Here is a 22,311-nt window from a genome sequence, read left to right on the forward strand (position 1 = left end):
ACGGACTCTGTATGTCCAGCCCATGATGTCATCCCTGCTCACCTGTGGCCTGGTTGGTTCCTGTGGGAACGCGCATCACATTGGACAGCACCAGCCGCCCATCCAGCCCCTGCAAGGAGGCCGACAGCCAATCGGCCTGCAGGTGGGCGGGGCTTAGAGCGACGCTGGTGAGTGGGGCGGCCCATTGGACGAGGGCAGGCTGGGGCAGGAAGGGGTTAATCTCACACTGCGGCTTCTCCACAGCGCCCTCGACTGAGCGCAGAGAGGACCTGCACAGAGAGCCCCCCGCATCTGAGAAAGAGAGGGAGAGAGAGAGAGAATGAGAGGGAGAGGGAGAGGGTTCATATTGATCAAGAGTTTCCATCAGTCAGTCGGTGTGTCAGTGTGTCAGTCAGTGTGTCAGTCAGTGTGTCGGTGTGTCTGTCGGTGTGTTGGTGTGTCAGTCAGTGTGTGGGTGTGTCAGTGTGTCAGGGGCGTCAGTACTGACCGGTGACCTGGTACACTCGGTTGGGCTGGACACCGTCGCTGTGGGGGGGCGCTGGCTGCTCCGACTCTCGGCTCACGATCATCAGGCTCTTCTCCTGAGTCATCGCCGCCGGGAACCCGCCCCCGCGGGCCCCCGCCTTCTCCTGCACGAACCAGCACTCCAGCACAGGGCACTGAGCCCCCCACACTGAGAGGGAGAGAGGGTTAATACAATACACACAACACAGCGTCAGTGTGTGTCAGTGTGTCTGTGTGTGTCTGTGTGTGTCAGTGTGCATCAGTGTGTCAGTGTGTGTCAGTGTGTCTGTTTGTGTCAGTGTGTGTCAGTGTGTGTCAGTGTGTGTCAGTGTGCATCAGTGTGTCAGTGTGCATCAGTGTGTCAGTGTGTGTCAGTGTGCATCAGTGTGTCAGTGTGTGTCAGTGTGCATCAGTGTGTCTGTGTGTGGCAGTGTGCATCAGTGTGTCAGTGTGCATCAGTGTGTCAGTGTGTCTGTGTGTCAGTGTGTGTCTGTGTGTCAGTGTGTCTGTGTGTGGCAGTGTGTGTCTGTGTGTCAGTGTGTCTCTGTGTGGCAGTGTGTGTATGTGTGTGTCAGTGTGTATGTGTGTGTCAGTGTGTGTCTGTGTGTGTCAGTGTGCATCAGTGTGTCAGTGTGTCTGTGTGTGTCAGTGTGTCAGTGTGTGTCTGTGTGTGTCAGTGTGTCAGTGTGTGTCAGTGTGTGTCTGTGTGTCAGTGTGTCTGTTTGTGGCAGTGTGTGTCAGTGTGTGTCAGTGTGTGTATGTGTGTGTCAGTGTGTGTCTGTGTGTGTCAGTGTGCATCAGTGTGTCAGTGTGCATCAGTGTGTCAGTGTGTGTCAGTGTGTGTCTGTGTGTGTCAGTGTGTGTCAGTGTGTCAGTGTGTCTGTGTGTGTCAGTGTGTGTCTGTGTGTGGCAGTGTGCATCAGTGTGTCAGTGTGCATCAGTGTGTCAGTGTGTCTGTGTGTGTCTGTGTGTCAGTGTGTGTGTGTGTGGCAGTGTGTGTATGTGTGTGTCAGTGTGTATGTGTGTGTCAGTGTGTGTCTGTGTGTGTCAGTGTGCATCAGTGTGTCAGTGTGTGTCAGTGTGCATCAGTGTGTCTGTGTGTGTCAGTGTGTGTCAGTGTGTCAGTGTGTCTGTGTGTGTCAGTGTGTGTCTGTGTGTGGCAGTGTGCATCAGTGTGTCAGTGTGCATCAGTGTGTCAGTGTGTCTGTGTGTCTGTGTGTGTCAGTGTGTCAGTGTGTGTCTGTGTGTCAGTGTGTCTGTGTGTCTCTAAATTAAACAGTTTCAGTTTCTCTTAGTGCTGGGACTTTCCCTGCCCTCACTTGTACTCACACACACAGATAAACACAGAGACACACAAACACTACAATCATCTGATCTGAAATGCTCTGCGTAACCCTACAGTATGACAGTACACACAGCACGGTGTTCAGTATGACTGTACGCAGTAGAGCACAGCACGGTGTTCAGTACGACAGTACGCAGTAGAGAACAGCACGGTGTTCAGTACGACAGTACGCAGTAGAGCACAGCACGGTGTTCAGTACGACAGTACGCAGTAGAGAACAGCACGGTGTTCAGTACGACAGTACGCAGTAGAGCACAGCACGGTGTTCAGTACGACAGTACGCAGTAGAGAACAGCACGGTGTTCAGTACGACAGTACGCAGTAGAGAACAGCACGGTGTTCAGTACGACAGTACGCAGTAGAGCACAGCACGGTGTTCAGTACGACAGTACGCAGTAGAGAACAGCACGGTGTTCAGTACGACAGTACGCAGTAGAGCACAGCACGGTGTTCAGTACGACAGTACGCAGTAGAGCACAGCACGGTGTTCAGTACGACAGTACGCAGTAGAGAACAGCACGGTGTTCAGTACGACAGTACGCAGTAGAGAACAGCACGGTGTTCAGTACGACAGTACGCAGTAGAGAACAGCACGGTGTTCAGTACGACAGTACGCAGTAGAGAACAGCACGGTGTTCAGTACGACAGTACGCAGTAGAGAACAGCACGGTGTTCAGTACGACAGTACGCAGTAGAGAACAGCACGGTGTTCAGTACGACAGTACGCAGTAGAGAACAGCACGGTGTTCAGTACGACAGTACGCAGTAGAGCACAGCACGGTGTTCAGTACGACAGTACGCAGTAGAGCACAGCACGGTGTTCAGTACGACAGTACGCAGTAGAGCACAGCACGGTGTTCAGTACGACAGTACGCAGTAGAGCACAGCACGGTGTTCAGTACGACAGTACGCAGTAGAGCACAGCACGGTGTTCAGTACGACAGTACGCAGTAGAGAACAGCACGGTGTTCAGTACGACAGTACGCAGTAGAGCACAGCACGGTGTTCAGTAAGACAGTACGCAGTATAGCACAGCACGGTGTTCAGTACGACAGTACGCAGTAGAGCACAGCACGGTGTTCAGTAAGACAGTACGCAGTATAGCACAGCACGGTGTTCAGTACGACAGTACGCAGTAGAGCACAGCACGGTGTTCAGTAAGACAGTACGCAGTATAGCACAGCACGGTGTTCAGTACGACAGTACGCAGTAGAGCACAGCACGGTGTTCAGTAAGACAGTACGCAGTATAGCACAGCACGGTGTTCAGTATGACAGTACGCAGTAGAGAACAGCACGGTGTTCAGTATGACAGTACGCAGTAGAGCACAGCACGGTGTTCAGTATGACAGTACGCAGTAGAGCACAGCACGGTGTTCAGTATGACAGTACGCAGTAGAGCACAGCACGGTGTTCAGTATGACAGTACGCAGTATAGCACAGCACGGTGTTCAGTATAACAGTGCACAGGTGTGACGTGATCAGAGTTTAATAGAAAGTGTCGACGCAGCTACGCAGCAGCGCAACACTGAGCAGGGATGAATGCTGCTGCTGATGATGATGATGGTGGTGGTGCTCAGTGTGTGTGCAGTGTGTGTGCACTGTGTTCCTGTATCTGCAGGCTGATGAGCGTCACTGAACCTCTTACCCGACGCGGCGCACAGCGCGCACAGCACGGCCAAGCGGTAGATAGTGGACGGGTCCGCCATGTCGCTGTCTGTGTGTCCGTCCGTCTGTCTGTCCGTCTGACCGCAGGAGAGACGCGTTTATTGAAGACAGCGGGAATTAAGAGAGAGAGAGAAAGATAGAGAAAGAGAGAGAGAGGGATGAGTGTCGCTTCGTCCCTGTTCTGCACTCATCCGGGTTACAACAGCAACTGCGCTTCTGTCTCATTTTCACTTTCACTTTCACCCGGACTGCGTGTGTGTGTTTGTGGGGGGTCTGTGTATATACACTGTGTGTGTTATAATCAGTGTGTGTGTGTGTGTGTGTGTTTATACACTGTGTGTGTGTTTATACACTGTGTGTGTGTGTGTGTTTATACACTGTGTGTGTTATAATCAGTGTGTGTGTGTGTTTATACACTGTGTGTGTGTTTATACACTGTGTGTGTGTGTGTTTATACACTGTGTGTGTTATAATCAGTGTGTGTGTGTGTGTGTGTGTGTGTGTGTGTTTATACACTGTGTGTGTGTTTATACACTGTGTGTGTGTGTGTTATAATCAGTGTGTGTGTCTGTGTGTGTGGGGGGGCGGTCTGTGTTTATACACTCTGTGTGTGTTATAATCAGTGTGTGTGTGTGTGTTTATACACTGTGTGTGTGTTTATACACTGTGTGTGTGTGTGTTATAATCAGTGTGTGTGTGTGTGTTTATACACTGTGTGTGTGTTTATACACTGTGTGTGTGTGTGTTTATACACTGTGTGTGTTATAATCAGTGTGTGTGTGTGTGTGTGTGTGTGTGTGTTTATACACTGTGTGTGTGTTTATACACTGTGTGTGTGTGTGTTATAATCAGTGTGTGTGTGTGTGTTTATACACTGTGTGTGTGTTTATACACTGTGTGTGTGTGTGTTATAATCAGTGTGTGTGTGTGTTTATACACTGTGTGTGTGTTTATACACTGTGTGTGTTATAATCAGTGTGTGTGTGTGTGTGTGTTTATACACTGTGTGTGTGTTTATACACTGTGTGTGTGTGTTATAATCAGTGTGTGTGTCTGTGTGTGGGGGGGGGGTCTGTGTTTATACACTCTGTGTGTGTTATAATCAGTGTGTGTGTGTGTGTGTTTATACACTGTGTGTGTGTTATAATCAGTGTGTGTGTCTGTGTGTGTTTATACACTGTGTGTGTCTTATAATCAGTGTGTGTGTCTGTGTGTGTGGGGGGGTCTGTGTTTATACACTCTGTGTTATAATCAGTGTGTGTGTGTTTATACACTGTGTGTGTTATAATCAGTGTGTGTGTGTTTATACACTCTTTGTGTGTTATAATCAGTGTGTGTGTGTGTGTTTATACACTGTGTGTGTGTTTATACACTGTGTGTGTGTTATAATCAGTGTGTGTGTGTGTGTGGGGGGGTCTGTGTTTATACAATCTGTGTGTATTACAATCAGTGTGTGTGTGTGTGTGTGTTTATACACTGTGTGTGTGTTATAATCAGTGTGTGTGTCTGTGTGTGTTTATACACTGTGTGTGTGTGGGGGGGTATGTGTTTATACACTCTGTGTGTGTGTGTGTGTGTGTTTATACACTCTGTGTGTGTTATAATCAGTGCGTGTGTGTGTGTGTGTTTATACACTGTGTGTGTGTTATAATCAGTGTGTGTGTGTTTATACACTCTGTGTGTGTTATAATCTGTGTGTGTGTGTGTGTGTGTTTATACACTGTGTGTGTGTGTTATAATCAGTGTGTGTGTGTGTGTTTATACACTGTGTGTGTGTTTATACACTGTGTGTGTGTTATAATCAGTGTGTGTGTCTGTGTGTGGGGGGGGGTCTGTGTTTATACACTCTGTGTTATAATCAGTGTGTGTGTGTGTGTTTATACACTGTGTGTGTTATAATCAGTGTGTGTGTGTGTGTGTTTATACACTCTTTGTGTGTTATAATCAGTGTGTGTGTGTGGGGGGGGGTCTGTGTTTATACACTCTGTGTGTGTTACAATCAGTGTGTGTGTGTGTGTGTGTGTTCATACACTGTGTGTGTGTTAAAATCAGTGTGTGTGTGTTTATACACTCTGTGTGTGTTATAATCAGTGTGTGTGTGTGTGTGTGTGTGTTTATACACTGTGTGTGTGTTATAATCAGTGTGTGTGTGTTTATACACTCTGTGTGTGTTATAATCAGTGTGTGTGTGTGGGGGGGTATGTGTTTATACACTCTGTGTGTGTGTGTGTGTGTTTATACACTGTGTGTGTTATAATCAGTGTGTGTGTGTGTGTGTGTGTGTGTTTATACACTGTGTGTGTGTTATAATCAGTGTGTGTGTCTGTGTGTGTTTATACACTGTGTGTGTTATAATCAGTGTGTGTGTGTCTGTGTGTGTTTATACACTTTGTGTTTGTGTGTTATAATCAGTGTGTGTGTCTGTGTGTGTTTATACATTGTGTGTGTGTTATAATCAGTGTGTGTGTTTCTGTGTGTGTTTATACACTCTATGTGTGTTATAATCAGTGTGTGTGTATGTTTTAATCAGTGTGTGTGTGTATTTTAATCAGTGTGTGTGTGTGTTTTAATCAGTGTGTGTGTGTGTGTTTTAATCAGTGTGTGTGTATATGTTTTAATCAGTGTGTGTGTATGTTTTAATCAGTGTGTGTGTGTGTGTTTTAATCAGTGTGTGTGTGTGTGTGTGTTTTAATCAGTGTGTGTGTGTGTGTTTTAATCAGTGTGTGTGTGTGTATACAGTGTGTTTATGCCCAGTGTCAGTGTCAGGCTAAATCAGGCAGGACTTGGTTTCTGTCCGTTTGAACAGCAGGATTAACACACAGCGACGCGTTACACAGCCCAGTCTGCGTCGTGTCAGGGTTACAGTGCGGGCGCAGTGCGGCGCGGTGTCCGCTGGGTGGCGCTGCTGCACCGCTGCTGGGATGTGCAGGTTTACACTGCGGGCGCGGTGTCCGCTGGGTGTCCGCTGGGTGGCGCTGCTGCTGCTGGATCCGCAAGTCCGCCGGTACCGGGAGGTCACGTGATTTACAGGAAAGGCTGTGAACACGCGGCTGCGCGAGCACGGGGAATCCCAGGGAAAACCGCTGGAAACACCGATGTGCATGCTGGGATATTCACCAGCTCAGCCTGGCTTGGGCTGTGTGGGGATTCCCTGGGATGCAGGGGATTATACACACAGACACGGGCAGTGAATCTGAGCTGAGTATATATAGAGACCTGTATCATCATATTATACATATATTATTATTATTATTATTATTATTATTATTATTATTATGTGTGTATGTAGAGTATGACACCGTAAGGCAGGGACATGCAAAATGCAGCCCACGCATCACATAAGACAGTGTGCAGCCGATAGGAGCCCATTCGCCCCATCGTGCTCGTTTGGTGTCCATTAATAACTCAGTGATCAAGGATCCTATCCAGTCTGTTTTTGAATGTTCCCAAATTGTCTCTTCAGCCACATCGCTGGGGAGTTTGTTCAGATTGTGACGCCTCTCTGTGTGAAGAAGTGTCTCCTGTTTTCTGTCTTGAATGCCTTGAAGCCCAATTTCCATTTGTGTCCCCGGGTGCGTGTGTCCCTGCTGATCTGGAAAAGCTCCTCTGGTTTGATGTGGTCGATGCCTTTCATGATTTTGAAGACTTGGATCAAGTCCCCACGTAGTCTCCTCTGTTCCAGGGTGAAAAGGTTCAGTTCCTCAGTCTCTCAGTAGGACATTCCCTTCAGACCTGGAATAAGTCTGGTTGCTCTCCTCTGAACTGCCTCTAGAGCAGCGATATCTTTCTTGAAGTGTGGAGCCCAGAACTGTCCACAGTATCCAGATGAGCTCTAACTAGTGCATTGTACAGTCTGAACATCACTGCCCTTGTTCTCAATTCTACACTTTTGACAATATACCCTAGCATTGTGTTTGCCTTTTTTATTGCTTCACACATTGTTTGGATGGAGAAAGTGAGGAGTCCACGTAGACTCCTAGGTCTTTCTCATGCGTTACTTCTTCCAGTTCTATTCCTCCCATAGTGGAATTATAGTGGACATTTTTGTTACCTGCATGTAATACCTTGCACTTGTCCACATTGAATTTCATCTGCCAGGTGTCGGCCCACAACTGAATATTATCTAAGTCCCTCTGAATAGCCTGTGCTACTGAGATTATATCTGCTGAGCCACCTATTTGAGTATCATCTGCAAATTTGACAAGTTTGCTAACTATCCCAGAGTCCAGATCATTAATATACACCGATCAGCCATAAGATAATGAGCACTGACAGGTGAAGTGAATAACACTGAGAATCTCATTATCATGGCACCTGTCAGTGGGTGGGATATATTAGGCAGCAAGTGAACATTTTGTCCTCAAAGTTGATGTGTTAGAAGCAGGAAAAATGGGCAGTGTAAGGATCTGAGCGACTCTGACAAGGGCCACATTGTGATGGCTAGACAACTGGGTCAGAGCATCTCCAAAACTGCAGCTCTTGTGGTGTGTTCCCGGTCTGCAGTGGTCAGTACCGATCAAAAGTGTCCAAGGAAGGAAAAGCGGTGAACCGGCGACAGGGTCATGGGCAGCCAAGGCTCATTGATGCACGTGGGGAGCGAAGGCTGGCCCGTGTGGTCCGATCCAACAGACGAGCTACTGTAGCTCAAATTGCTGAAAAAGTGAATGCAGGTTCTGATAGAAAGGTGTCAGAACACACAGTGCATCGCAGTTTGTTGCGTATGGGGCTGCGTAGCCGCAGACCAGTCAGGGTGCCCATGCTGACCCCTGTCCACTGCCGAAAGCGCCTACAATGGGCACGTGAGCATCAGAACTGGACCACGGAGCAATGGAAGAAGGTGGCCTGGTCTGATGAATCACGAGTTCAAGGTGTTGACTTGGCCTCCAAATTCCCCAGATCTCCATCCAATCGAGCATCTGTGGGATGTGCTGGACAAACAAGTCCGATCCATGGAGGCTCCATCTCGCAACTTACAGGACTTAAAGGATCTGCTGCTAACGTCTTGGTGTCAGATACCACAGCACACCTTCAGAGGTCTAGTGGAGTCCCTGCCTCGACGGGTCAGGGCTGTTTTGGCGGCAAAAGGGGGGCCTACACAATATTATGCAGGTGGTCATAATGTTGTGGCTGATCGGTGTAGATTGGAAAAAACACAGGCCCTAGTACTGATCCCCGACTGCGGCTCACTTATTACTTCCATTTCACTCGTGATTTTGTATTTTAAATGGGATAAAAAGATAAAGCAATTTAAATGAGATTACAAAGATAGTATAGAAAAAATATATACATCTAATCCATTAATAATACAATATAAATGAGGCAGGAAAGCAGGACCTACAACGAGAAACATTAGCGTGTAACGTCACTAACACATGCTGTGTGTGCCGAGTGTGGCCTCGTCAGGCACCTCTGTTCTGGTCCAGTAGTCCAAACACTTCTAATGGTGATTAACAAGATACTCCAAAAGATTAATATGTTTATCTTAGAAAGAAAACTGGGGTGTGACACAGAAACAACACCATAGAAATCAGTGAAAAGGAAAAGGAAAGTTTAATCCAAACAGCACCGAACCGTTAGTAAAGAGTGGGAAGAGTTGTTCTGTGTAAATGAAGATGGTAAGCTTTGCTCCTCAAGTTTGCAAGACATTTAATAAAACCGGGCTACACTGTGAAACTAAACACGCAGGATTCACAAGAGGTGTCCCGCTGGTACAGTGTGAGAACAATCTGAGAAACAGGAATCTGAATATTCACACAAAAGCCGTCTCTCACTGCTGCCCGGACTGAGTCTCAGTCAACAAAGCCCCAGCCATTCAGCAGCCCCACGGAGGGAGTCCATATTAGGTTTGCTTCGTCTTACTTTGTCTGTGCTATATATAAAAGTGAACTGTAACGTTGTTCTTACTTATATCTCTAGATAGAACAATAATCACAGCCTGTATTGCAGCTGAGGTTGAGTATTGCAGATTACACTGAATTATTTACGTTCATTTTAGCTGTATGCGGCCCATTCAATGCATGGATCAATCAATATTTGGGCGACAGAAGTTGAGTAGAGCACCTCTGCTCTAAGGCCCAGTCATGTCCATTTCAAGAAGCTCCAACACAAGGGACATTGACAGTGGAAATATCAGAGCTTTATATGTGTTTGTGTACAAAGCTGAAGGCGCAACACGTCACTAATGAAGTCAGTGTTTCAGTTCACTGAGGGGGGAAACACTGTGCAAAGAATTAGACACAGAGAAGAGTAAGTGTGTGAAACAGACAGACAGAGATGTAAATCAGGGTAAATAGGAGGTAAATGTCTCTCTCTACAGTACGGTCTGGACAGTGTCTGGACTCTCAGTCAGCTTCTGTTTCCTTCTCAGGTGTTTACAGTTCCTCTCTCCCTCCGTCTCCCCCTCCGATTGGCTGTTGCTGAGAGCATCAGGACCTGAGCCCTCCTGTGATTGGCCAAGCTCTGTGTGGGCGGGTCCCAGGCCACCTGCGTCTACAGTCTCCGCGGCTGCCTTGACTGAGGGGCTCTGTGATTGGCCGCTGGAGGCGGGGGGGTGGTGCCGCAGTGCATGCTGGGTGCAGGAGAAGGAGCGCGGTCTGGGTGTGGGCTGCTGGGTGCTGGGGGACAGGAGGTGGGGAGTGGCTGCCCGGGCCACTTCCTGCTCTCGCGCCGGCTCCTCCTCTTCCTCTGCCTCTGAGGTGACTTCCTGCAAGGTGCTGATTGGCCGGGCTTGGCGGCCTAGGATTCTGGGCGAGACCAGGGCCGTCGCTGATTGGCTGGGCTGCGGAGAGACCCTCCCACTTCTGCCTGCTAGCCTATCACTGCACAGGAAGACAGGAAAAAGAATGTTTCAAATCTTATACATCCAACTCTATCCCTCCCTCCCTCCCATTCAGTCTCTCTTTCTCTACCGTCTTCCCTGCCTCTGTATCTCTGACCCTCCCTGTCTCATTCTTTTCTAACGATGCTTAATTATACCACTCTGTGTCACCTGACAGTACAAAAACCTCCTTCACCCTCCCTTAAAGTACCGCAATAACGTGACCCCCTCCCTCACAGTACCTCAATAACCTGACCCCCTCCCTCACAGTACCTCAATAATTTGACCCCCTCCCTCACAGTACCTTGGCGGTTGGAGGAGGTGTGGGGGATATTGAGGTGACGCCCGATGACTTATGACCCCCGAAAATGAAGCACTCCGCCCTGAAAGGCCGGGGGGTGCAGCACCAGTCCAGGGGCACTGTGGGAAGGCACGGTCCTCCCAGGCTGTCTCCGAGGCCACAGGGAAGGGCACGTATCTGCCCTGGGCGCGGTGGGCCAATAGCAGCTCCAGCAGCTGGTGATGCAATCCCTCGCGGGCCGCCTCCAGGGGGCGACGGCCTCGGCGGTCTGCCAGCTCCTGATTGGCTCCCTGCAGGAGAAGGAGCCGGGCCGTGTCATAGCAGCCGTGCTGAGCTGCCAGGAAGAGGGGCGTCTCACCCTGAGAGAGAGGATCAGACCATTACAGCCCCCAGAGAGAGAGGATCAGACCATTACAGCCCCCAGAGAGGGGCGTCTCACCTGAGAGAGAGGATCAGACCATTACAGCCCCCAGAGAGGGGCGTCTCACCCCGAGAGAGAGGATCAGACCATTACAGCCCCCAGAGAGAGAGGATCAGACCATTACAGCCCCCAGAGAGGAGCGTCTCACCCCGAGAGAGAGGATCAGACCATTACAGCCCCCAGAGAGAGAGGATCAGACCATTACAGCCCCCAGAGAGGGGCGTCTCACCCCGAGAGAGAGGATCAGACCATTACAGCCCCCAGAGAGAGAGGATCAGACCATTACAGCCCCCAGAGAGGGGCGTCTCACCCTGAGAGAGAGGATCAGACCATTACAGCCCCCAGAGAGGGGCGTCTCACCTGAGAGAGAGGATCAGACCATTACAGCCCCCAGAGAGGGGCGTCTCACCCCGAGAGAGAGGATCAGACCATTACAGCCCACAGAGAGGGGTGTCTGTGTGTGTGTGTACTGACTGTATGAATTTGTGTAACTGTCTGTAATGTCACTTTCTGTGCCTGTGTATCTGTGTGTCCGTGTCTGTGTGTCTGTTCACTGTGTGCCTGTGGTCCTGTCTGGCTGATGATGTTGCTGTTATTGTTGTTGTTGTATGGCGATGGTGTAAGTGTTCCCTAGCGGTCCTGCTGGTTGATGATGATGATGATGAAGAAGAAGAAGAAGAAGATGATGATGATGATGATGGTGATGGTGGTGTTGTTGTATGGTGATGGTCTCACCTCACCTCACCTTGTGGTCCTGCAGGCAGGTTAATGTTGATGATGATGATGAAGATGATGATGATGTCAGTGTTACCTTGTGGTCCTGCTGGATGATGATGATGAAGATGATGATGATGGCGATGATGTCAGTGTTACCTTGTGGTCCTGCTGGTTGGCGCTGGCTCCGTAGCGCAGTAGAGCCCGGGCCAGAGACAGGTGATTCACTGCACACGCCCAGTGCAGCGCCGAGCGGCCTGGCAGAGAGAGAGAGAGGTTGTTATCACAGTGTGTGCAGTGCGATCAGCGTGCAGTGTGTGTGTGGTGCTCACTTGGTCTGTATGTTGTGCGGTGCTGTTGACAGTGTGTTCTGTAGTGTGTTGTGTAGTGTGTTGTGTAGTACTAGTGTGTTCTGTGTTGTTGACAGTGTGTGGTGTGGTGTAGTGTAGTGTTGACAGTGTGTAGTGGTGTGTGGTGTGGTGTAGTGTAGTGTTGTGTTGACAATGTGTGATGTGGTACTACCAGTGTGGTCTGTGTTGTTGACCGGTACTCCTGCTCTCAGCAGCTCCACAGCAACACGGTCCAGCCCACTCCGCACTGCCCGGATCAGAACCAGCGACCCGTCCGGACCGCACCACTGCAACTCAACACACAACACAATCAGCACACCACAAAATCATCACACAGCACACTGCCCGGATCACATCCACTGATCTGCAAGTTCTGTTTTGAACTACAAGATGTGCTGTGTTTGTGGTTGACAGTGACGAGTGTGAGCGGTGTTGACTGGGATAGGAAACACCAGAATACTTTGTCTTTGTTTTCTCATACCTCATGACGATGAATCCTCGCATGGGGGGCAGAGTGGAGATTCACTGATGTATTGTGTCATGATGACTGAAGTCCCTGCTGGATAACTGAGGTTGTGTGGTGGGGCTTCTCTAGTGCACACAGTTAAGAGCTGACCTGCGCTGATGTCACGAACCTGAGTCTGATTTTAAACACCCCAAATCATTAGAGGTAAGGCATGTCTCTGTACTCTCCCAAGCTGCTGATACTGAAGAGTTCAATCTAATATGAATTCAATCTAAGCTTTCCCGTCCAGACAGCACCACACCAACACAACAAACAGTGTTGACTGTTCCTGCGGTGTTTGTGTTTGGTGTGAATGGCTCCTCAGGGAGAGTCAGGGTGATACTCACATGACTGGTGCCAGAGCGTAGCCGACTGCTGGAGTTCCCCTCCCACACTGAGGCGACAAAACACTGACTCAGCCAGGGTATACAGATTGATTTTAATAGACTGACACACTGACTGACTGACTGAGACACTGACACACTGACTGACTGACTGACTGACTGACTGACACACTGACTCACTGACACACTGACTGACTGAGACACTGACTGACTGACTAACACACTGACTGACCAGGGGATTGTTGTCCTCCAGCCATGACCTGGAAGTGCTTGTGCTCCTGGGGTCGGTGATCGCAGATGGAGTCATCTTCCTGCCGGAGTGACCACTTCCTGTCCACAAGCCCCGCCTCCTCCAGGGAACTCTGGGTAATGTCCCCATCACTCCCACAGTCCACTTCGTGTTTCAGAGGACTGGAGAGAGAGAAAATGAACAGGCCAGTGAGGGACAACATCACACTGCTGAGGCAGCTCAGGGGAACTGATTCATCAAATCAACAACAACAATAATAATCATTTATTACCAAGAGAATGCGAGAGACAAGGAGCTGCCGAATACAATGAGCTCTGAGAGCATAAAGAAGCTGTACAGAAGCGTGCTGTAGATATATCTACATTAATCTGATAATTTAATACAGACACAACCAAGTATAAAACAGCAACAACCTGCCTCCAAACAAGGGGATGGCCAGCTGCTCAGCCAGGGAATGTGAGGAATGTGGAGAATGCAGAGGAACCAGTGAGGGACCAGTGAGAGCCCAGTGAGGGTCCAGTGAAGGCCCAGTGAGGGCCCAGTGAGGGTCTAGTGAGTTCCCAGTGAGGGCCCAGTGAGGGACCAGTGAGGGACCAGTGAGGGTCCAGTGAGGAACCAGTGAGGAACCAGTGAGGGCCCAGTGAGGGCCACAACACAACCACAACAACATTAACAACACAGCCAAACCCCGATCACAGCAGCCAGCAGCCCACTGCCCGCCCCTGCCTCAGCCTCACCGCAGGCGCATGGCGTCCTCCCCCAGCGGCTCTCGTCTCTTCCGCCCCGCATCCTTGCCTCTCTTCTTCCACTCCCCATCGCTCCTGCGCTCCTCGCCCGGCGTCCTCCCCGGGGCCCCTCTCTCGCGGGGCCTGTGTGGCGTGTGCTGTGTCCAGGGCTCGGCCTGCGGCCCCCCGGGCCCCCGCCTCCGCCTCAGCCTCATCGCCGCGACGACCGCTGCCCCCGCCACCGCAGCGACCGCCAGCCCCGTCGCCACGCCGACCACCACCCACAGCCAGGCGGGGCGGCCCGGTGGGGGGGCGGCTACGGGGTCGGGGAGGGACACACAGAGAGCAGAGTCACGTCTGTGCGACTGACGAGGCTACAGCATCTATATGACACATCTATGAATAACATCTCCGGAGCTCACCTCTCCTCCCTCCTCCAGTCTTCACCTCCGCCTCTCTCTCTCCCTCGCTCCCTCTCTTCCCCAGCTCCTCCCGCACTCCCATCACAGCCAGGACTTCCGCAGGGAGGCGGGGTGGTTTGTGTGATGTCATCAGCGCATGCAGGAAGTGGGCGGCGAGGAGGGCAGAGGGGAAACAGGAAGTCGGGAGCTGAGAGCAGGGTCGGTTATCAATCTGCAGCAACAGCACTGATCTGAGAGAGAGAGAGAGAGGGAGAGAGAGAGAGAGAGAGGGAGTTAGAGAGAGGGAGAGAGGGAGAGTGTGTGAGAGAGAGAGATAGAGGGAAAGTGTGTGAAACTCCAAATGTAAAACTCTACCCACACGCACAGTAACACCCACACCTCTCCCTCCCTCCCTAACTCTGGCCCTCTATCTCCCTCTCTCCATCTCACACAGACACTCCTCCTTTCTCCCATCCCTCACTTCCTCCTCCTTACCCCATCGCTCTTTTCTTCCTCCTTCCCCATCCCTCTCTCCCTTCCTGCTCCTTCCCCATCCCTCTCTCCCTTCCCCTCTCTCCCTCTCCCTCTCCTCCTACCCGTTGACTTCTCCGGCACCCCCCTGTGGCCGCAGCGTGGCAGACTGTGACAGCTGCTGTGGGTCGGCGGTGGAGAGGTCACGGCTGGGGTCAAAGGGCACGACCCCGCGGAGCTGCAGGGTGGTGCGCAGGGGCAGAGACAGGGCCCACAGCAGAGGGGGCAGGCGGGGAGGGCCTTGGGGGGCCCAGGCGGATGCGGGGAGCGGCGTCAGGACCAGCAGGGTGCCCTGGGCCCAGGCAGGGGTGCGGTTCTGTACACAGTCACTGCCGTCCCACCCACACGGGGCACTGGAGCAGCCATGATCGCAGTGGGTGTTACCATAGTGGTGCTGACAGTACTGCTCATACTGAGGCCTGAGGGACAGGGACAGAGGGTGAGACAGACACACAGATACACAGAGGGTGAGACACAAGCACAGACACACAGACAGAGAGACACACAGACAGAGAGTGAGACACAGACAGAGAGACACACAGAGAGACACACAGAGGGTGAGACACATAGACAGAGGGTGAGACACACAGACAGAGAGACAGACACACAGACAGAGGGTGAGACACACAGACAGACCCACAGACACACAGACAGACACAGACAGAGGGTGAGACAGAGACACACAAACAGAGAGACAGACACACAGAGGGTGAGACACAAAGACAGAGAGACAGACACACAAAGAGGGAGAGGGACAGAGGGCGAGATAGGCACACACACAGATACACCCACAAATATACAGAGGGTGAGACACACACATAGACATACACAGACAGAGAGACACACACACAGAGAGAGAGAGAGGGAGAGGGAGAGGGACAGAGGATGAGACAGACAGAGAGACACACAGACAGACACACAGACATAGGGTGAGACACACAGAAAGAGAGACACACAGACAGACAAAGTCTCACAGACTCCTCTCTCAGACAGACAGACACACAGACAGAGGGTGAGACACACAGACAGAGAGACACACAGACACACACACAGACAGACACAAAGTCTCACAGACTCCTCTCTCAGACAGACAGACACACACACAGACAGACACAGACACACAGTCAGTCTCACTCGCAGGCTGCTGTCTTGGCCAGGCAGTCGAACCCGTCCCTCAGACACTCTGGCTCCTCACATTGTTGGTGACATACCCCGTCCGCAAACTTTGACCTGCAGCCCAGAGACGCTGCGCACTGTGCCCAGGGGTCTGAGAGAGGGAGAGGGAGAAGAGAGTGGGAGAGAGAGAGACAGGCACACACAGAGAATGAGCTCTTAAAAATGTACAGTTTTTAAGTAGTTAAAGTTATAAGTTGTGATTTTTGTTTAATCACAATACTAAATGAAGGTTCACTGAAGACGAGGAGAACATTTTATATTCAAGAAAAAAATGAATAAAAAGACAAAGGAAATTTAAAGATAGGATCTGAAGACAAAGATCAAAGAGACAGGCAGGAGGTAAGCCTATATAAGACTAAAAAACGCCAATAAAACCGACCGCAATAAACGGTCCAAAAAATAGCTAGTAATAATAATTATAATTCTTAATAAAAATCAATATAGTTCTCTTCAAACTGCTGTAAGAAGTGTGAAAGATGCAGAGTGAAGTGACAGTGGCTTTCCAACTGCCAGTGAAAAAAGTACATTTGAAAATGTATCAACTTCAGACAGCAGCAGCAGCATTGAGATCAAATACCCAGAGGAGCTGCGCTCTGCACAGGCAAAGACACACCACAAGGACAAAGTGCTGCAGGATCCCCCAAGACTCTGATCGCAGACTACTCCACAGTGGGCACCAGCAGGGTGAAGTGCAACCTGCTCCTCTACACCTGGCACCCCAGCCTGCCCTCCAACCCCCAGTGCAGTCCTGGCACCGACTCCCCGAAACAGAGCACCAACATCAGAGCCCTGAAGGAGTGCCTGTCCATGCTGGAGCCGTTCAGGGAGCGCATGGAGCACACACTGGCCACCCTGGACCAGCCCAGCCCAGCGGACCAGCTCAGGGACCAGGTGCACAGGCTGAAGAACGAGCACAGAGCCGAGGTCCAGGAGCTCAGAGCGGCCGTGAGAGAACTGGAGGAGGAAAACCAGACCATGAAAACAGAGCTTCAGAGCTGAGCAAGACAGTGCAGCACAGCCATCTGAGGAGCCTACAGAGAGAGCAGCAGGACCTGAGAGGCAGCCAGCCCTGCACCGCTGCAGCGAGAGACCAACAGAGGACCCACTCGCCCTGCACTGCCACTAATGACAGCCCCCTGAACACACACAATGCCCAAAACACACAGCCAGACACGCACTCAGTCAAACACACACACAGCCCCAGACACACAGCCAGACACACGCACAGCCCCAGACACAAGCACAGACCCAGACACACACAAAGCCCCAGACACACAGCCAGACACTCGCACAGCCCCAGACACACAGCCAGACAAACACACAGCCCCAGACACAAGCACAGCCCCAGACACACAGGCAGACACATGCACAGCCCCAGACACAAGCACAGTCCCAGACACAAGCACAGCCCCAGACACAAGCACAGCCCCAGACACACAGCCAGACACACACACAGCCCCAGACACAAGCACAGCCCCAGACACAAGCACAGCCCCAGACACACAGGCAGACACATGCACAGCTCCAGACATACAGCCAGACAAACACACAGCCAGACACAAGTACAGCCCCAGACACACAGGCAGACACATGCACAGCCCCAGACACAAGCACAGTCCCAGACACAAGCACAGCCCCAGACACAAGCACAGCCCCAGACACACAGCCAGACACACACACAGCCCCAGACACAAGCACAGCCCCAGACACAAGCACAGCCCCAGACACAAGCACAGCCCCAGACACACAGCCAGACACACGCACAGCTCCAGACATACAGCCAGACAAACACACAGCCCCAGACACACAGCCAGACACAAGTACAGCCCCAGACACACAGGCAGACACACGCACAGCCCCAGACATACAGCCAAACACACACACAGCCCCAGACACACAGGCAGACACAAGCACAGCCCCTGACACACAGCCAGACACATGCACAGCTCCAGACATACAGCGTGCCACACGCCCGTCTCCACTCACAGCAGCCGTGTGATTGGACAGCCCTGTGTGCCACACACCTGTCTCCACTCAGAGCAGCCGTGTGATTGGACAGCCCTGTGCGCCACACACCCGTCTCCACTCAGAGCAGCCGTGTGATTGGACAGCCCTGTGCACCACACACCCGTCTCCACTCAGAGCAGCTGCTTCGATGGCGTGGTGAACAGGAGCGGGAAGCAGGTGCTGCAGCTCTGTGAAAGCCTGGGTCTGTACTCTCAGGGCAGATACACATTCAGCTCTGCTGTAGGAAACAGCGTAGTGGACTACACCATCACAGACATGGACGCACAATCTATCAATGCATTCACAGTCAGGCAACAAACCCCTCTATCAGACCACTGCCAAACAGTTCTGTACCTGAAAACAAACTTCAAACAAAACAATTCTAACCAAATTGTATCACCTCAAACCAGCCTATAAATGGACACAGAGCAGTGCCGAGGTGTACAGAAACACAATCGACAGCATAGAAATGGAAAGTATGCTAAACAGCTTTCTAATCAAAACATATCAATCAGACAAAAGTTAAATCAATCGGGCCATCAATGAAATTAACACAATATTCGAAACAGCAGCAACAAAATCAAATCTTACAAAATCGAATAAGAAAAAAGAGAAATCAAAAAAGAACAAAACAGGGAAATGGTTTGACACAGAGTGCAAAACAACACGAAATAAATTAAGAAACCTGTCAAACCAGAAGCACCGAGAGCCGCACAACACGGAGCTGAGACTGGGCTACTGCGCGGCTTTGACACAGTTCAAACACCTGCTCCGTCCGAAGAGGCAGGAACATGTGTCCAAACAACTGACCCAAATAGAGGAGTCCATTGAGCAAAACTCATTTTGGGAACTATGGAACAAATTAAATACATCCAAAACGAACAAAGACATGGCAATCCAAAATGGAAATATTTGGAAAAACTAATTTAATTCTAAAAAAACTAGATGAATTAGAGAGAAAAATCAAAGAATATCAAAACCCACTGGACTTCCCAATAACAGGAGCTGAACTGAGAGAAAAACTCCGAGACCTCAGGCCCAGGAAAGCCAGCGGGCCCGACGGCATTCCTGAACGAGATGCTAAAGCACAGCAGCCCGAAGCTGCAGGAGGCCCTGCTGAAGATCTTCAACCTGGTCCTGAAAGCTGGGTGTTTCCCTGAGGTCTGGAATCAAGGACTGATCACCCTGATTCATAAGAGTGGAGACAAATTGGACCCAAAAAACTACCGGGGCATCTGTGTGAGCAGTAACCTGGGTAAGGTGTTCTTCAGTATCATCAACGTCCTTACCGAGCACAGTGTCCTGAGTCAGAGTCAGATTGGTTTCCTACCAAATTACCGCACCTCTGATCATATTTACACCCTACACACCCTCATAGACAAAAACGTCCACCAAAAAAATAAAGGAAAGGTTTTTGCCTGTTTTATAGATTTAAAAAAAGCATTTGACTCAATTTGGCATGAAGGTTTATGTCTTAGAACCCTTGAAAGTGGTGTAGGGGGTAAAGTCTATGACATCATCAAATAGATGTACACAGAGAACCAGTGCGTTGCATTGAGACATAAAGCACGCAAGGCTTTCTATGCCATTAAGAATCGACTCAAATCAAACCTCCAATACAAATCTGGCTCAAAATTTTTGACAGTGTTATTAAACCAATCCTTCTGTATGGCAGTGAAGTCTGGGGTCCACTTATGAACCACAACTACAAAAAATGGGATGAAAGCCCAACAGAGAAATTTAATTTGGAGTTCTGTAAACCCCTCCTGCAGGTTCACAGCAGCGCAGCCAACAGTGCCTGCAGGGCCAAGATGGGCCAGTATACAGCGAGCGCTAAACTACTGGGTCCATCTGCAGCAGCGGGAGAGAGCCCCCTCAGTAGCATGGTGCTGGAGCTCAGCCAATTGAGCTAAATCAACACCAGTGAGCTCCAGAGCACCACCAGCAAAAAACTCCCATCAAACACGATGAAAACCATTAATACCAATCTGGAAACCAGCTACAAATTACACTGGAAACATGAAATTGGATCCAATAATAAAGTACAATGCTATTCGGCCCTAAAGAAAGAGTTCACCCTGGCAGAGTATCTGTTCAGGGTCAAAAACACAAAACACAGACAGATCTGACCAGTACAGGCTCAGTGACCACAGCCTATATGTGTCCCCCTGCCACACCCTGCGGGACAGTGTGACACCGGCCTGAGGGAATCCAATTGAAAAACAAAACAAAAAAACAGTCGGGTTCAATGCCTTTTTTGTTGTTATAATTGTCATGACACAGATTGTGATACATACACCAAATATGGTATACATGCTACTTTATGTTATTTTAGTGTGTACGAAATTCGTTCCACTGTATCTTGTCATGCTATGTTTGTCTTGTTTGATAGTATATTTGTATCTGCTTTGGCAATATTGTGATTGATCTTGCCAATAAAGCTCCTTTTGAATTTGAATTTGAATTTGACTCTTGTACACAACTGTCAGTGTGTCACAGAGTCAGAGTGTCAGTGTGTCAGAGTGTACAAATCAATGTAATGATTCTCATCATCCATGTCCCCCCGCCTCTCTCAATACCCTTCTCTCTCCCCTCTCACTTCCTCTCTTTTCTATTCTCCCTCTCTCCCTCTCTCTCCTTCTCTTCTCTCTCCCGATCATATTCTCCCCTCTCTCTCCCTCTCTCTCTGTCCTTGGTGCGAGCCACACAGGAAACAGGAAGTGTTCAGCCCAACACAAACAGGAAGTTTGCAAGACAAGGATTAGCAGTGACAGGAAATGGAGAACTGGGAACGGGCCGGGGTAGAATAGGGGTGAGAGGTCGTTGCCATGGCAATCTTCAGAGGGTGCCGGAGAGAGACAATAGGCTTTGTGTGACAGGTGAGCGACGGACAATGGGCTACAGACCCGACAGGGTAACAGCACAGTCACTGTGTTGCCCAGTCAGTGTGTCAGTCAGTCTGTGTGTCAGTCAGTCAGTCAGTCAGTCAGTCAGTCAGTCAGTCAGTGTGTCAGTCAGTCAGTGTGTCTGTCAGTCAGTCAGTATATCAGTCAGTCAGTCAGTATATCAGTCAGTCAGTCAGTATGTCAGTGTATCAGTCAGTCAGTCAGTCAGGGTATCGGTCAGTCAGTCAGTGTGTCTGTCAGTCAGTCAGTCAGTCAGTCAGGGTATCGGCCAGTCAGTCAGTGTGTCTGTCAGTCAGTCAGTCAGGGTATCGGTCAGTCAGTCAGTGTGTCAGTCAGTCTGTGAGTGTGTCAGTCAGTATGTCAGTCAGTCTGTGAGTCAGTCAGCGTATCAGTCAGTCAGTCAGTCAGTCAGTCAGTCAATACAGTGTGACTATGAGTGTGAGGGTGTGTGAGTGTATTACAGTGTGTGCATGAGTGTGTCAGTGTATTACAGTGTGTGTGTGTGTGTGTGTGTATGTGTGTATATGTGTGTGTGTTACAGTGAAGTCCAGCTCTTACCTTCACAGAGCGCCAGTTTGGTCCACAGCAGCAGCAGCCTCAGTCCCAGTCTGACCAGCATGGCGTCTGCACTGGAGACCAGGGAGGCACTGGGGCCTGGACAGTGAGTGTCTGTCTGTCCCTCCGTGTCCTGGAGAGTGAGTGTCTCTCTGTCCCTCCGTGTCCTGGACTGCGAGTGTCTGTCTGTCCCTCTGTGTCCAGTCAGTCAGTGACTGTCAGTCTCTCTCTCTCTCTCTCTCTCCATTGCTAAGACTCTCCCCCTGTCTGTGTTTTTATGTCTCTCTTTCTCTCTGTATGTCTCTCTCTCTCTCTAACTCTGTGTGACTCCGTCTCTGTCCCTGTGTGTAGGTCTATCTCTTTGTGTGTCTGTGTCCTGCGCTCTCCCTCTCCTCTCCCTCCCTCTCTCTCTCTCTCTCTCTCTCTCTCTCTCCATTTTCAGAAGCACTACAGGATATCTGGACAGACTTCCTGCCACTGTGTGGAGAAGAATGGGAGGAGTGGGATCTGCAGTGACTGGTGTGTGTGTGAGTGTTTGTGTGTGTGTGTTCTGCCTGTGTGCCCCTACAGGGTGGAGAAGTCTCTATAAAGGAGGAGGACGTGTTTCGTGGGCGTGGCTGACTGGGAGCGCAGTGTGTTGACCTTGTGTTGGGGTAAAATTGCCCCCTGTGTATTGTATATCCCCACTGTATAAATGTTAAAAAATATAAGAAACTTTCCAGTAAGTCACTAGTTAAAACTTGTTCTTATTAGGGTTTCTTTGCTCTTATTATGATTTCTCTTCTCAGACTT

The 22,311-nt window shown here is 50.1% G+C and overlaps 2 protein-coding genes across 2 annotated transcripts in view; both read right to left on the reverse strand.

The window, feature by feature from the left end:
- The window catches only part of tapbp.1 (TAP binding protein (tapasin), tandem duplicate 1), a 7,539-nt gene extending 3,794 nt beyond the window's left edge, over positions 1 to 3,745 (reverse strand). The window contains exons 1-3 of the mRNA XM_066724105.1: positions 3,497 to 3,745; positions 488 to 673; positions 43 to 291 (exon numbers count right to left, since the gene is read on the reverse strand). Coding sequence (XP_066580202.1) covers positions 43 to 291; positions 488 to 673; positions 3,497 to 3,557 — 496 coding nt within the window. The 5' untranslated portion in view covers positions 3,558 to 3,745. The remainder of the gene's footprint in view (positions 1 to 42; positions 292 to 487; positions 674 to 3,496) is intronic.
- Positions 3,746 to 9,043: 5,298 nt separating this feature from the next.
- notchl (notch receptor, like) lies at positions 9,044 to 22,070 on the reverse strand. The gene is made up of 11 exons (XM_066723947.1): positions 21,523 to 22,070; positions 16,010 to 16,142; positions 14,941 to 15,294; positions 14,366 to 14,595; positions 13,956 to 14,259; positions 13,201 to 13,379; positions 12,972 to 13,018; positions 12,292 to 12,406; positions 11,929 to 12,026; positions 10,638 to 10,993; positions 9,044 to 10,334 (listed from the first exon to the last, which is right to left on the reverse strand). The coding sequence occupies exons 1-11, from the start codon at positions 21,581 to 21,583 to the stop codon at positions 9,827 to 9,829; spliced, it is 2,385 nt and encodes a 794-aa protein (XP_066580044.1). The 5' UTR covers positions 21,584 to 22,070; the 3' UTR covers positions 9,044 to 9,826.
- Between the last annotated feature and the right edge of the window lie 241 nt (positions 22,071 to 22,311).

The sequence above is a fragment of the Amia ocellicauda genome, chromosome 15 (assembly GCF_036373705.1).
Source record: "Amia ocellicauda isolate fAmiCal2 chromosome 15, fAmiCal2.hap1, whole genome shotgun sequence".
Classification (NCBI taxonomy): Eukaryota; Metazoa; Chordata; class Actinopteri; order Amiiformes; family Amiidae; genus Amia; species Amia ocellicauda.

Coding starts and splice junctions, on each gene's coding strand:
- notchl (XM_066723947.1), bottom strand. CDS start 21,583: ATGCTGGTCAGACTGGGACTGAGGCTGCTGCTGCTGTGGACCAAACTG. Junction 14,260..14,365: donor GACTGGAGGAGGGAGGAGAG/GTGAGCTCCGGA, acceptor CCGACCCCGTAG/CCGCCCCCCCACCGGGCCGC. Junction 12,027..12,291: donor CAACAACACAGACCACACTG/GTAGTACCACAT, acceptor TCTCTCTGCCAG/GCCGCTCGGCGCTGCACTGG.